General features: G+C 36.9%; 1 protein-coding gene across 8 annotated transcripts in view; it reads left to right on the top strand.

The window, feature by feature from the left end:
- ATP11C (ATPase phospholipid transporting 11C (ATP11C blood group)) overlaps nt 1–12,249 on the top strand; it is a 167,084-nt gene that overhangs the window by 65,651 nt on the left and 89,184 nt on the right. For all 8 annotated transcript variants that reach the window (XR_013825638.1, XM_079909970.1, XM_079909972.1 and 5 more), the window contains exon 2: nt 7,026–7,145. Coding sequence is in view for 7 of the 8 variants with exons in the window: in XM_079909970.1 (XP_079766096.1) it covers nt 7,026–7,145 (120 nt within the window). In the remaining variant the exon portion in view is untranslated. The remainder of the gene's footprint in view (nt 1–7,025; nt 7,146–12,249) is intronic.

The raw sequence follows: 12,249 nt of genomic DNA, 5'->3' as shown, positions 1-12,249 counted from the left end.
GCTGTGTGGTGTAAGATACTAATGTTTTAAAATGATGATACTTCAAAATCAAAAGTTACAGAGGCAAATCAGGTCTTTGGAGAAGAATAACAAAAAAGATGTCAAATGGCTTAATAATAGAGGCCAGGCCACCAGAGTGCTACTTCAAAGTCTTAAAGGAGCAGACCAAGTCTTCTAGCACTTCCCTTGGACGTACACAAACTTGCCAGCCCCAACTGGCTGTCTTCCCAAGTTCTGGGAAACTTTACAAGAATCACAGGGGTTGGTACAAGTAGCGTGAGAATCTGCAGCGTTTTCTCTGTGATTTCGCTGCCATTGTGTGAGCAAATTTTCGTGTGTCAGTATGGAGAGGGTCCCATCTTTCCCTCCTGCCTCTGAGGTTTGTGATCTGTATTTTATTCTGTTCTTTTTTTCAGCCAGGTTGGGCTTTGAGGTCCTGGGGCCTTCTTTATACTTGCTTTCTATTTGCATGTGTATTTTTATCCATTTCCTGAGGGCTGTGGTGAATGCGTGGCTGGCATGTCAGTCAGCCTCACTGTTGCTCCTATCCTTAGTAGTTATGTATCTCCCTATTTAGATTTTTAAAGTCTGGTAAGTGTTGGGAATGCAAGGTGGTGTGTAGATATGGGTAGTGAAAGTGAAAAGTAACTTCTGAGGCCTTGTAGACGTGTTCAGTTCATCTCCAGTTAAGTTTGCCTTAGGAGAGAGACTTTTACCAAGTAAAGTGGAGTTCCTGAGCCCCAGTCTGAATTTTGAGAGTCTGAGATTACTTTCTATAAATGGAAGAATCTCTGAATCATTTAAAAAAATGATTCCTGTTAGACTCTTGAATCACTAAATGCTTACAGCATTTTTGATCTGTCTACCCTCTATTAGCCATCCTGTGAGAAAGCTGCATTTCTTCTTTAGAGCCACATTTCTGTAGCCCTGAGGTCCTTGGGGGTGATGGCATGGTGGGGAGGGGGGTCACAGTGGGAACACTTAGAATTGATTGTTCCTGGTGAAATTAAACTGCTCAGCGGATCACATTTAGATAATGATAGCCTCACTCGGAGCTTCCAAACATGGCATCGTTCTTATCCAAGTCCTCATGGTCACTGCTTTTTCCTCAGCATTGTGCTTGCTGATTTAGGTGTTTTTTGTGGTGCTTAATATCCATTTCCTATAGGAGTTTCTATTCAATTAAATGTGCTGCCATCGGGTAATGCCTGCCTAGAGACTATCTTCGTGTCTAGGGATGTACTTTGGATATTCAGTTGTGTTTTGATCAGGTGTTTGAGAGTTTCGGTTAATATAACCGTAATTAAGCTTTAAAGGCAAGAAGACAAAATGCCCTGGCTCGGTCTTGCTTCACTACCTCTAGTAAAGGAGAGACAGCTTAATCACTAAAGAAGATGCAGGAAAAGCAAAGTCAGAAAAGTACAGTTTTTAAGGCTCGTTTTAGAGTTATGACTGTAAATTACACATGAAGATTATTCTTCTTGGCTTGTTATAATGGGATAGGCTTAGAAACCTCAGCAATTTGACCACTGAATACATTATGGCAATTTTAACCAGGAAGCTTAATACACCGGAAATGTTGCCTGGCACTGTAGTGCTCTCCTCTCTGCACCCCGCCTTCCAACCTTAGTACAGAAATGCTGAAATTTTGATGAAATGCTCTTTCTTTCAATTTTGAGTTCTTTTGGCCTTTTAAAGACTGATTATAATGTTCAAAAATACTAGTGCTTCAGAGGAGAAAATAGCTTTGGGGCTGGGATGTGGAGAACAGTTTTAAATCATTGCCAAGTGTTCAGATTATTAATAAGGATTTTTTGTTCATTTTTGAGCAAATATAGTCCCTCAGTATCTGCAGGGGATTGATTTCAGGACGCTCTGCAGATGTTTGAGTCCTATAAAATGGCATAGCATTTGCATATAACCTATGCACATCCTCCATATACTTCTCTAAATTACTTATAATACCTAGTATACATCTATTAGGTATACATCTAGAGATGTATACCTAATATACATCTCTAAATTACTTATAATACCTAGTATAATGTAAATGCTATGTAAGTAGTTTTTAGGTGCACGACAAATTCAAGTTTTGCTTTTTGGAATTTCTGGATCTCCCCCCACCCCCAAAATATTTTTGATCTGAAGTTGCTTGAATCCACAGATGTGGAAGAGCTCTCCACCGATAAGGGAGAGCTGTCCTCTTACTTCCTTAGTAACTCACAAAGAGCAGTCTGATGATTAATAAAAGTAATGTAGTGATCATTGGAGATGACATTGATGATTATTTGCTGATAACCCGAGTAGCTTTGCATGTTTTCAGGGCCTGTAATTTTCATTATCATTGGTCTGAATAATTGATGGGTATTAGCCACATGCAAAATGAATATTGAAGGAGAATCTCATTTTGTGAGCAGCTTAAAATGGTCAGAGGGGTTGCTATTTGATGGTTATTTGTATATTTTTATCCTTTGAAAAGCCAATTATTTAAACTATTTTAATTAAAAAGTGTAGGATTGTGGCTGGTGTACTAAAAACTTGTAGGATGTTAGTTAAGGTCAATCATTAATTCAAAGAGAGAGGTTCTGTAGCAGTCATTCTCAGCCCTGGCTACAAATCAGAATTGTCACCTGGAGAGCTTTGAGAAAAATTAAATTAAATATTAAATAAAAGACCCAGCCATTGGTATTATGTTTAAAGACAACGTGTGACCAGACTTAAGAACCACTGATCTATGACTAAGTGATAAATTTAAGTCTGCCAACACCTGGAATGGATGGAGAGGTGAGCTCTGTTTCAGAACCTGTGCCAGCTTTCATAATGACAGTCTTGTATTAAGGTCTTAATCTTCCCTCAGTTCTTTTTGAGTCACTGGTCTAGAGGCAATCAAGAAATGAATTATAATTCCAGCAGCTTTCTTTGTTTATGACTAGCGAAAGCATAGGATTTTAAGATGGTACTAGTTGACCATTCTGTTTAATTCTTATGATGCATAGAAGCTTTTACTTTCTATTAAAATGTTTTTATGTGTCATACATTTTCCTTATAATACTGTAAAATCCTTATTGTCCTGACTACCGTACCACTTATGAAATGTGATGCTGGGCAAGCTGCAAAAACTCTCTGTGCTTCCACTTTGGCTGCTGTTTATTTTTTTCTTTGCTGTTATCTGGGGCATGGGTATAATAAGAGTATCTACCTCATAGGGTAGCTGTAAGGATGTCTTGAGATACTGTGTATTAACCACTTAGAACACAAAATCAGTTCTCAGTAAATGTTAGCTGACATTATCGATGATTTTATTTCCCATTGGACCTAGCAAACTATCCATAAATGGTTCCTAAATAACTTAATGAGTTATCAAATCTATGCTGTGACTCTTGTGTAAATAAACTACTTCTTAGAAAGTTTCTCGAAAAATATATTGCCTCAGATTAGCAGATGCAAACTATTATATACAGAATGGATAAACAACAAGGTCCTACTGTATAGTACAGGCAACTATATTCAATATCCTCTGATAAGCCATAATGGAAAAGAATATGAGAAAGAATGTATATATGTGCATAACTGAATCACTTTGCTGTACAGCAGAAATTAACACAACATTGTAAATCAACTATACTTCAGTAAAGTAAATTAAGAAAAAAAAGATGGTACTAGTTGAATAACAGTACCATTTTACTCTGGTTTTTATTGAGAGACTATGTTTTGGTATAAATTACTTTTTAAAAAAACAATATTCAGTTTATAGTATGGAGGTATAATTCAAGAGTACAAAAGGGTGATTTTTATCATGAAGAAGACAATTAAATTGATTTCTCTGTTAATTCATATTGCTATAAATACACTTTTATTTTTCCACCCTTTTAATTGTAGTGTATGCTGTATCATTAGAATAGAATTGTTGCTAGCACATTTCAGTTTTAATAAATGCTGTTCCTAAGAACATTTGCATGGGAAGCACTTCAACACAGGATGGACTCCTAATGAATTAAAATTCATTATGAGGTGGCAGGAATCATACACTCCCACTCCAGACTACACTGTGTGCCATCCAAGTGGGAATTTTGTTTTTTTTAATAATTCGAACTTGGAGTTCCTCTCCCTTGGCTAAGGCACCTACATTATTCAAAATCACAGGAACTAAAACCACTGTTCTAACGCTCTGCATTGGCAGCAAGTGTAAAATTACAGTGAATTTACACATGTGTTCAGCTTTGCCATTTTTATGTGAACCAAACAACGTTATATGGTTGCAGCAAATTCTACCAGAAATTGCGGGCTCATCAGATTTTTAGACCAAAACAGGCATTGAAAAGTCATCTATTTCACCCCACCCCACCCCCAGTCCTCAGGCAGCTCCAAACCCAAACCCACCTGAGCTGAGGAGACTTCGCCCTTTTTTGAAAAATCCTCAGGAGTGGACATTTTACAAGTTCTCTTGGGTTCCTATTTCCACATCTAACAATGATCACTGCTGAGATCTCCCATCCCCCTCTCCCCGCTCCCCAAACCTGCACAGCAATTTCAATCCATTTTCTCCAGTTTAATGGAGATAGAGGTCACTTAAGCCTTACTTGAAAGACATCAGAGGTAATATGTGGGGGAAAGTCTTAGTAAAACTGTAAATGCTATGCAAATGCACAGAATTCATAAAAATATCATGTGCCTGAAAAATTGCTTTATGCTTGTTCCTTCCTTTTGTTCTTTGGAATGTTGTTATCTGCCACAGAAGAAAGTTGAAGACAATTCAGAATTGGGGAAGTGCTAGTTCAGTTGGGTTTTAAGTGGCCACTGTTAACTGAGGAGAACTATATTGGCAGTGCAGGAAACATCCTGCTTCGCTGATCTTCTACCTCTTTTCCTCTTCCCTGTTTTCATTTGTTGAATGATCTGAGAACTGGCATGAAAGGTAGCTCTTCCTTATTTACTCCACAGCCACTTCTCGCTTGTGTGGAAAACTAAACAACCATGTGAATATTAAATTAAAGGATTTAAATTGTAGTGTGTATATGGACTTGACAATTTCTGTACTTCAGATTGGTACATAATAGGTTCAGGTCTGTTGTAGAGAGACTACATTGGTACCGTAACTTGCAACAGAAAACTAGGGTAGGGGAAGCAAAATAAAGTATACTTTTAAGCAGGTGTATTCACTTTCAGTTTACTTTTTGCAAAAAGGATATTATGGAAAATTTAGTGCTCTTATTAGTGAGCTGCGTCAGACCATGTATATTACAGTTGCAAACAAAGTCAGTCCCTGAATCAAAATGTATATAGTTACCATTCTGGTAAAGGTATTGTTTACTGGTTTCCAGGAACTGTTTGAAAATTTACCTGTTAATCACTGACCCTTAGCACGCGAAGGACCTGGTACAATCAGCTGTTCTAATGCCCTGTCTTGGGGCAGGCAGGTAAATAGCTAAGTTGTCCAGCATTGATAACTTACTTTTTCCAGGTTGCCATAGATTGAATGCTCCCTTAGTGCATGCCAGGGTGGATTTCCAGAAGTTATCCTTTATATATAGGCTAAATCTCTCCTACTTCAATTTATCTCAGTTAATTTTCTATTGATTCCCTATGGATTTTGGAGGCAATACCCCACTAAATAATTATTTAATAAGCTTAAAATGAAAATGGTGAGGCAAGAGGTCTTATCTGTATTTTAGGGTAATTCTTGTTCTTTTAATCTGAAAAATTATTTTCCCTATATCTATGTGAGGTACAAAAATTCAGACTGGAATACATCCAAGCATAGACATTTGGAGAACTTTGCAACCTCTAAGTAATCTTGCTTAAAATGATTATTTTGGGAGTAGAGAGTTATGTCTTTGACCTTTAAATAGATAATTGAAGGGAAATCTTTGTGGCTACATACTTTAAAACATTTTAGGTTGGAAATTATAGTTATCTTTTTTTAAAAAAATAATGGAAATATGTAAGTGGATATTGGTTTTTATCATACTTTTTACTTAAAAAAATGGTTGTCTCAAACATAAAATAGTACCATCAAAAGAGACTATCCCAGATTTATATAAGAAGGTATATTATCCTGATTTAAAATAAGGAAAGTGAAGCCTCAGTGAAATAAAAGGGTGAGGTAAAAATGGAGCTCAACCTTGCGACTTCTAGATTCAATGAACCTCTTTTTTAAAAATATAAAAGGGGCATTAGAGCTGTATTGTGTGAAATGGGACCTTTTTTTTTTTTTTTTTTTGCGGTACGCGGGCCTCTCACTGCTGTGGCCTCTCCCGTTGCGGAGCACAGGCTCCGGACGCGCAGGCTCAGCGGCCATGGCTCACGGGCCCAGCCGCTGTACGGCATGCGGGATCCTCCCGAACCGGGGCACGAACCCGTGTCCCCTGCATCGGCAGGTGGACTCTCAACCACTGCGCCACCAGGGAAGCCCTGAAATGGGACTTTTTGACAGTAGGCTCTGAGAGATCACAAAAGAATGTCTTTCCTTGTAAAGCCAAACAATTACAACTTTTCTTTGTAGAAATAGTTGATCATTCCATTAAGAGAGGCAGCCATTCTATTCAATATATTCCTGTGTATTTATAAGCAATTATTTTGTGTTTAGAGCATTCTGCTGTCTAGTAAGGAAATTGACAAAGGTTGTCCTCAATAGTTGTTGTATAATAAAATAAATATTCCCAATCTGACCTTTCCTAAGTTAGTATGTTGCTGTGATAGTGATGGTTGAGACTGTGTGGATGAAAGAAAAATGATTGGCAGTAAAAATACTGTTTCTCTAGGATACTTACTTCAATTTAAACATTTAGAATTGCAATGTTGGCCTCAGAGCAGTTGGCTCAAACAAAACTTTTACTAATAATCTTCACTAAGTCAGCAACTAAGAGCTTAGTGGAGTTTGAATTTCCTAACAAGGTTTTCTCCTCTCCCCCTACTACTCTCTCTCTCTAGACAATAGCCAAACATGTTAAGACAAGAATTCTGAGCTTGGTAGAAGCATGGAGAAATGTGATGAAAAACTGACTTTTCCTCTTTCTCTTGGTCAGTGTGCTGGAGAAGAGAAACGAGTTGGTACACGCACAGTATTTGTTGGCAATCATCCAGTTTCAGAAACAGAAGCATACATTGCACAAAAATTTTGTGATAATAGAATAGTCTCATCTAAGGTAAGTTGTTTTTTAACTCAATAGATGTTCATATAGTGAGCCAGATAAAACTTATTTTTATATTTGCTGGAAGCTGGTACATTTATATATGTATACCTGGATGTGCACTTATACCAATCATAGACGAACTGTGGTAATTATTCCACCAAAAGGCAGTTTTTTTAAAAGCATCACTTTGTCTTGTTACAGCTGAAAGATCATTTACTTGCCCTCCACTATGATTCACATTGCCTGTTGATTATATGTATGACTTTAAGTCTTGAAGTGTGCTAAACGTGGAATTATTTACTTGCCCAGAGCTTTCTGAATTGCCCTTAAGTGGACGGACTGGGTTGTAAATAATTTACATTCTTCTGGAGGGTGTTATCTTAGAATGACATTTGTGTCTCTTTCTATTCCATTGCAGAGCTTCTCAAGTACACTCCTGGGTCCTAATGGGTACATTCTGTTCTGTACACTGCTTAAACAGTTAAGGGTTCAGTCACTGTAGCTGTATTACCATTTGAATAATCATCTTACTTTAGCACTGTGTAATACTAAAAGGAGTGGCCTGAAAGTCTGAAGACCTGTTTAAATCCTGGCCTGATCATTTACTAGCTGTGCGACTTTGGCCAAATTAATCTCTCAGTCTGAATGTCCTCATTAGTGAAATAGAGCTTATGTGATAGCGTTCTTTGCAGATCCTAGTATCCAGTAGTCATCATTCTACAAGTGTTAGTTTGCTTATCTTTACCTTTGACTGACTAGGTTAGGTGCTAGGTGCTAGATTGCTGGTCCACTGCTGTCTCTTATAGCATGGCACAGATCTGGATAATTTTCCTCACTTCCTAATGTAAGGTAGATCTCACATGTTGCTGACGGTTGGTTCACTGAATGTTGGCAAACACTGAGGACCTGAAACACAAAATTATGCCCTTCCTTTGCAAACTTAACATTTTGGTTTTCAAATGTACATGTGATTTCTCTTTGGGTAGTGATATAATACAGACACGGGGAGGGGGAAGGGTAAACTGGGACGAAGTGAGAGAGTGGCATGGGCATATATACACTACCAAATGTAAAATAGATAGCTAGTGGGAAGCAGCCACATGGCACAGGGAGATCAGCTCAGTGCTTTGTGACCACCTAGAGGGGTGGGTTAGGGAGGGTGGAAGGGAGACGCAAGAGGGAGGGGATATGGGGATATATGTATAGCTGATTCACTTTGTTATACAGCAGAAACTAACACACCATTGTAAAAAATTATACTCCAATAAAGATGTTAACAAAATACAGACAGGTTATGCTTAGCTGGGAGAGTAACATGTAAAATGCGGACAGAATGAATGAAAACTATATTGCCTAATGAGCAGATCTATTGGGCTATAGAACACTCTGAGTGTATTTGGATAAAATGTCTGTTTCCTGTTAATCTTTAACCTTATGGCAGAAATTTATCCTCAGCTAGAAGTTTCCATACCTGTGCCCAAGATAGTGAATAGTTCTTTCACTGAAAATTGTGACTCACCCTATAGTATTCAAGAAAACAATCAATAGTAGTCCTTTGGCTCAGAATCATAGACTTATAGAACTGAAACATCATAGGAGATCCTCTTGTTCAACTCGCTGATTTTACAGATGGAGAAAGCCAACCCACAGAAATTAAGTTAGTGACATGGTCACGAAGCAGAGTTAGTGATAAAGCCAGGGTCAAAACTGCTTTATAAGGTCTAGTGGCTCTGAATAAAGAGCTGTTTTCACATCGTTTTGCAATTTGGGCTCCTCCCACAGTTTTCTCTCTCCTTTTGTATCAAGTGAAATATAAAATACTTTCTAGGGGATTATTGTTTCCTATAGTGTTTTATGGGGAAGATGGTAAAGTGACACACCGATAGTAAAGTGACTTTTCACTGAACCTAGTGATAATTGATTTGTTTTAATATACCATGAATTTTTACATATTAAAAGAACGTAGAAGACTCAGTTAATTCTCAACTCTTTTTGTTTAATAGAATATTTAATGGAATAGAATATTTTTCATATTTTGTTTAACTTCAGTTTTGCCAATACGCAAAACAATGCAATAGGATATTTTTTTAAATAGTTGGGAATTCATGGGCAAATATAAATTATTTCTAAACAGATCTGCATATACAGTATATATGTATGTGTTTTAGAAACCAGAATAAAGAAGTGAACATTTCTACATTGATTGACTAACACATCTCTTTTTTCTCTGTAAATATTTTATATTTACAGTTTGTCTAGTTAACTGCTCATTAACTGATCTATTTTTCATAACAGATCTAGAGCAGAAAAAGAGGAATTGACAGTATACTAACTTCACAAAAAGAATGAAATTTTAGTACAATGAATAGTTACAAGAAAACAGCGTATAGTGTAGTGGTAAAGAGCTTCACCCTTACAGACAGAAGACCTGGGTTTGAAGTTAAAGTGAGTCATATAACCTTCCTGTGTCCCAATTTTCTTATCTGTAAAATGTGGGTATTAACTACTTAGCTCATAGGATTGTGATTAGACTGAAGTAAAGTAATCCACAGAAAGCATTTAAGCACTGTGCTTGGCGTGATGTAGTAACAACTCAGTAGATGGTAGCTGCTATTGTTATTTATGTTTCTGTGATTATTATTACTGCAGTCCTGAGCAGTACTATTGATTTCCTCAGTCTCCTGTGTTCAAATGAGTGGAGTGATCTCTCTTGAAAAGAGGCCTTCAGTCTGGAGAGAAAAAGAGTTTCATAATTTGACTTTCTCTTCCTCACATTGCCTTTTGGCTGATTGTATTTGCACCAGAATCTTTTAATTGAGGAAATGTGTAATTTATAGAATATGTTAGCTGCCTTCCAACTATGTAGCAAGTGTTGATTTCCTTTCTAAACCATTCAGTAATAAAAATAACTTTCTCTTAATTGGGTGCTTTTTGTTTGTTTGTCTACAAATGACATCAGTAATGTAATATCATTGGGAATAAGTCCTGTTAATACAGGAAACACTGAAGATAAACACTTTGATAAAAATTTGTTTTAATTTACTTATAAAATGAGTGTCCTTTTCTTCTTTTGGAAACACAAACACTTTCTTTAGAAAAACTTGCTCTCTTTGGCCTTCCTACTTTAGAACACTCTGCAGGGACTTTGGGAATCATCAGAATTTTATGGCTGGTACAAAACTTGGAAATCCCCTTCTGTAGCAAAAGGAGCTAGATCTTTAAGATCTTTAGCTTCCATCACATTTCTCTGTTCTACATTTTTTTTTCCTTTAAAAATCCTGAGCCTCATCTTGAAGGCCCCTTCAGTGGGATAAGAATCAGGGAGCTCCACCTGACTCTTTGAAGCTATGCCCAAGGTTAAACTTACTCCTATGTGAAAGAATGTCTTAAAGTTTCAAGCCTAAAATTACACTAGCATTTTCCCTCATTTTAAAAGTCAGAACCTTCAGTAGAATTTATTAGACATGTCTTTGCATCTTATCGAACTCCCTGAAGGTGACTTTTTAGCTAAAATCCTAATGCAGTACTGTCTTGGTAACTCCTTTTGCTGTTCTAAATTTATGGTAGAAAGAGTGATACTTTAAAAATGAGAAAGTTCTGCTTGACATTGGTAATGAAAATGGAAGTAGACTGCTGTGATGCTCAAAATTGAATTTAATGCCTACATCAAGGAGAGTTGATAATAAAGTGGATACAGTCATTTAGCAAAGTGAACAGTTATTCAAGCTACAGCTCTGCTTATTTACAACCGGGTGCTTATTTACAACTAATCTTCAAGTTTAGTGATTTTGTTCCATCACATCCAAATCCCAGTAGTTAGAAAAGTCAGTGCTCCTTCTGCTAGCCCCTTTGCAACTGGTTGTTAACTTTGTTCTTTTCAATAGTTACTACTTCGTTTTTTAGCTGCTCCCCTGTTTTCTCGTGATACACAGAAATATTAGAACAAGTTATTTGGAGCTTTAGCTTCCACATCAGCATTTTTAAGGCTAAATTGGAAAATGTTTGGACTTTGGGTACAAACAAGTAATGTTCTAAGGCCTCCTTTGGTTTAAATTTTTCAATTTAATAGACTTTCAAAACTGAGGTTCATTTCCTACTCCCTCCTTTAAATTAGGAAAGTTATTTATCAAAGTTATATGGTTTTGATTTTAAATTAAATTAGGTGATAGATGTGCGAGGGGGTGACCCACAGTTTTTTCACATCAGAGGCCACATTTGTGTACCAATTATTTAATTCACTATAGAGAAGATGAAAAATGCATTGCATATACTTGGAAAGCTGGCATTTTTCTGGAGAAACTTTTAAAACATGTTCTGAATGTCACGGTTGCTTTTTAAGTTTATGGTTGCACATTAAGATAGTATAGAAATCCACTTACTGACTTCTCTGAGCAAGAACTGACTTATGACCCAAAAAAATCTCCATTTTCATCATTGTGTATGAAACAAATGCTGTAAACATATTATTCCTGTGAGTTAACATTGTTTTTGGTTTGTAGCAACTGACTAAGTCTGAGAGTCCACTTTTTAGGTAAACAAGGCAATTTGAATAACTTGGTATTAATGTGGCTTTAATTCAATTTCAGTTTTAATTAGAAAACTCTTTTCTTAGTCTACATCTAGACTAAAGTTCATTCTTTATCTCACAAACAGTGGGAAATAAATGAAGCTTTTAGGCAGGGAGAGGTCATGTGAACAGAACCACATTTTGAAAAGGTCATTCTCATTGCTTTGTGGAAAATGGAATGGAAGGGAACAAAAGTGGAGGCAAGGAGTCCATTTAGGAGGCCAGTGCAGTAATCCAGGTAAGAGATGATGGCTTGGACAGCGGTGGTAGCAAATACGGAAAGATGTCCCAGAGATATATAGGAAGCAAAAATGGCAGGACTGGTAAGGAATTTCTTGTAACCGGTGGTTAAAGGTGTCTTCCAAGTATCTGAATAACATGGCTAAGTAGATGTTCTTTTCATTCACTGAAATAGGACATCCTGAAAGAGAACTAGATTTGAGGGACAGAGAGAGCATCATGGATTCAATCTCCTTTTACATGGCTCTGTGCCTTCTTGCACTGGGTTCTTTACCACATAAACTCCCTCTAATCTTTCAAGGCTCAGTT

Source organism: Stenella coeruleoalba, assembly GCF_951394435.1.
Source record: "Stenella coeruleoalba genome assembly, chromosome: X".
NCBI lineage: Eukaryota > Metazoa > Chordata > Mammalia > Artiodactyla > Delphinidae > Stenella > Stenella coeruleoalba.
Note: the sequence above shows the minus strand (reverse complement) of the source record. Positions and strands in the feature narration are given on the sequence as shown.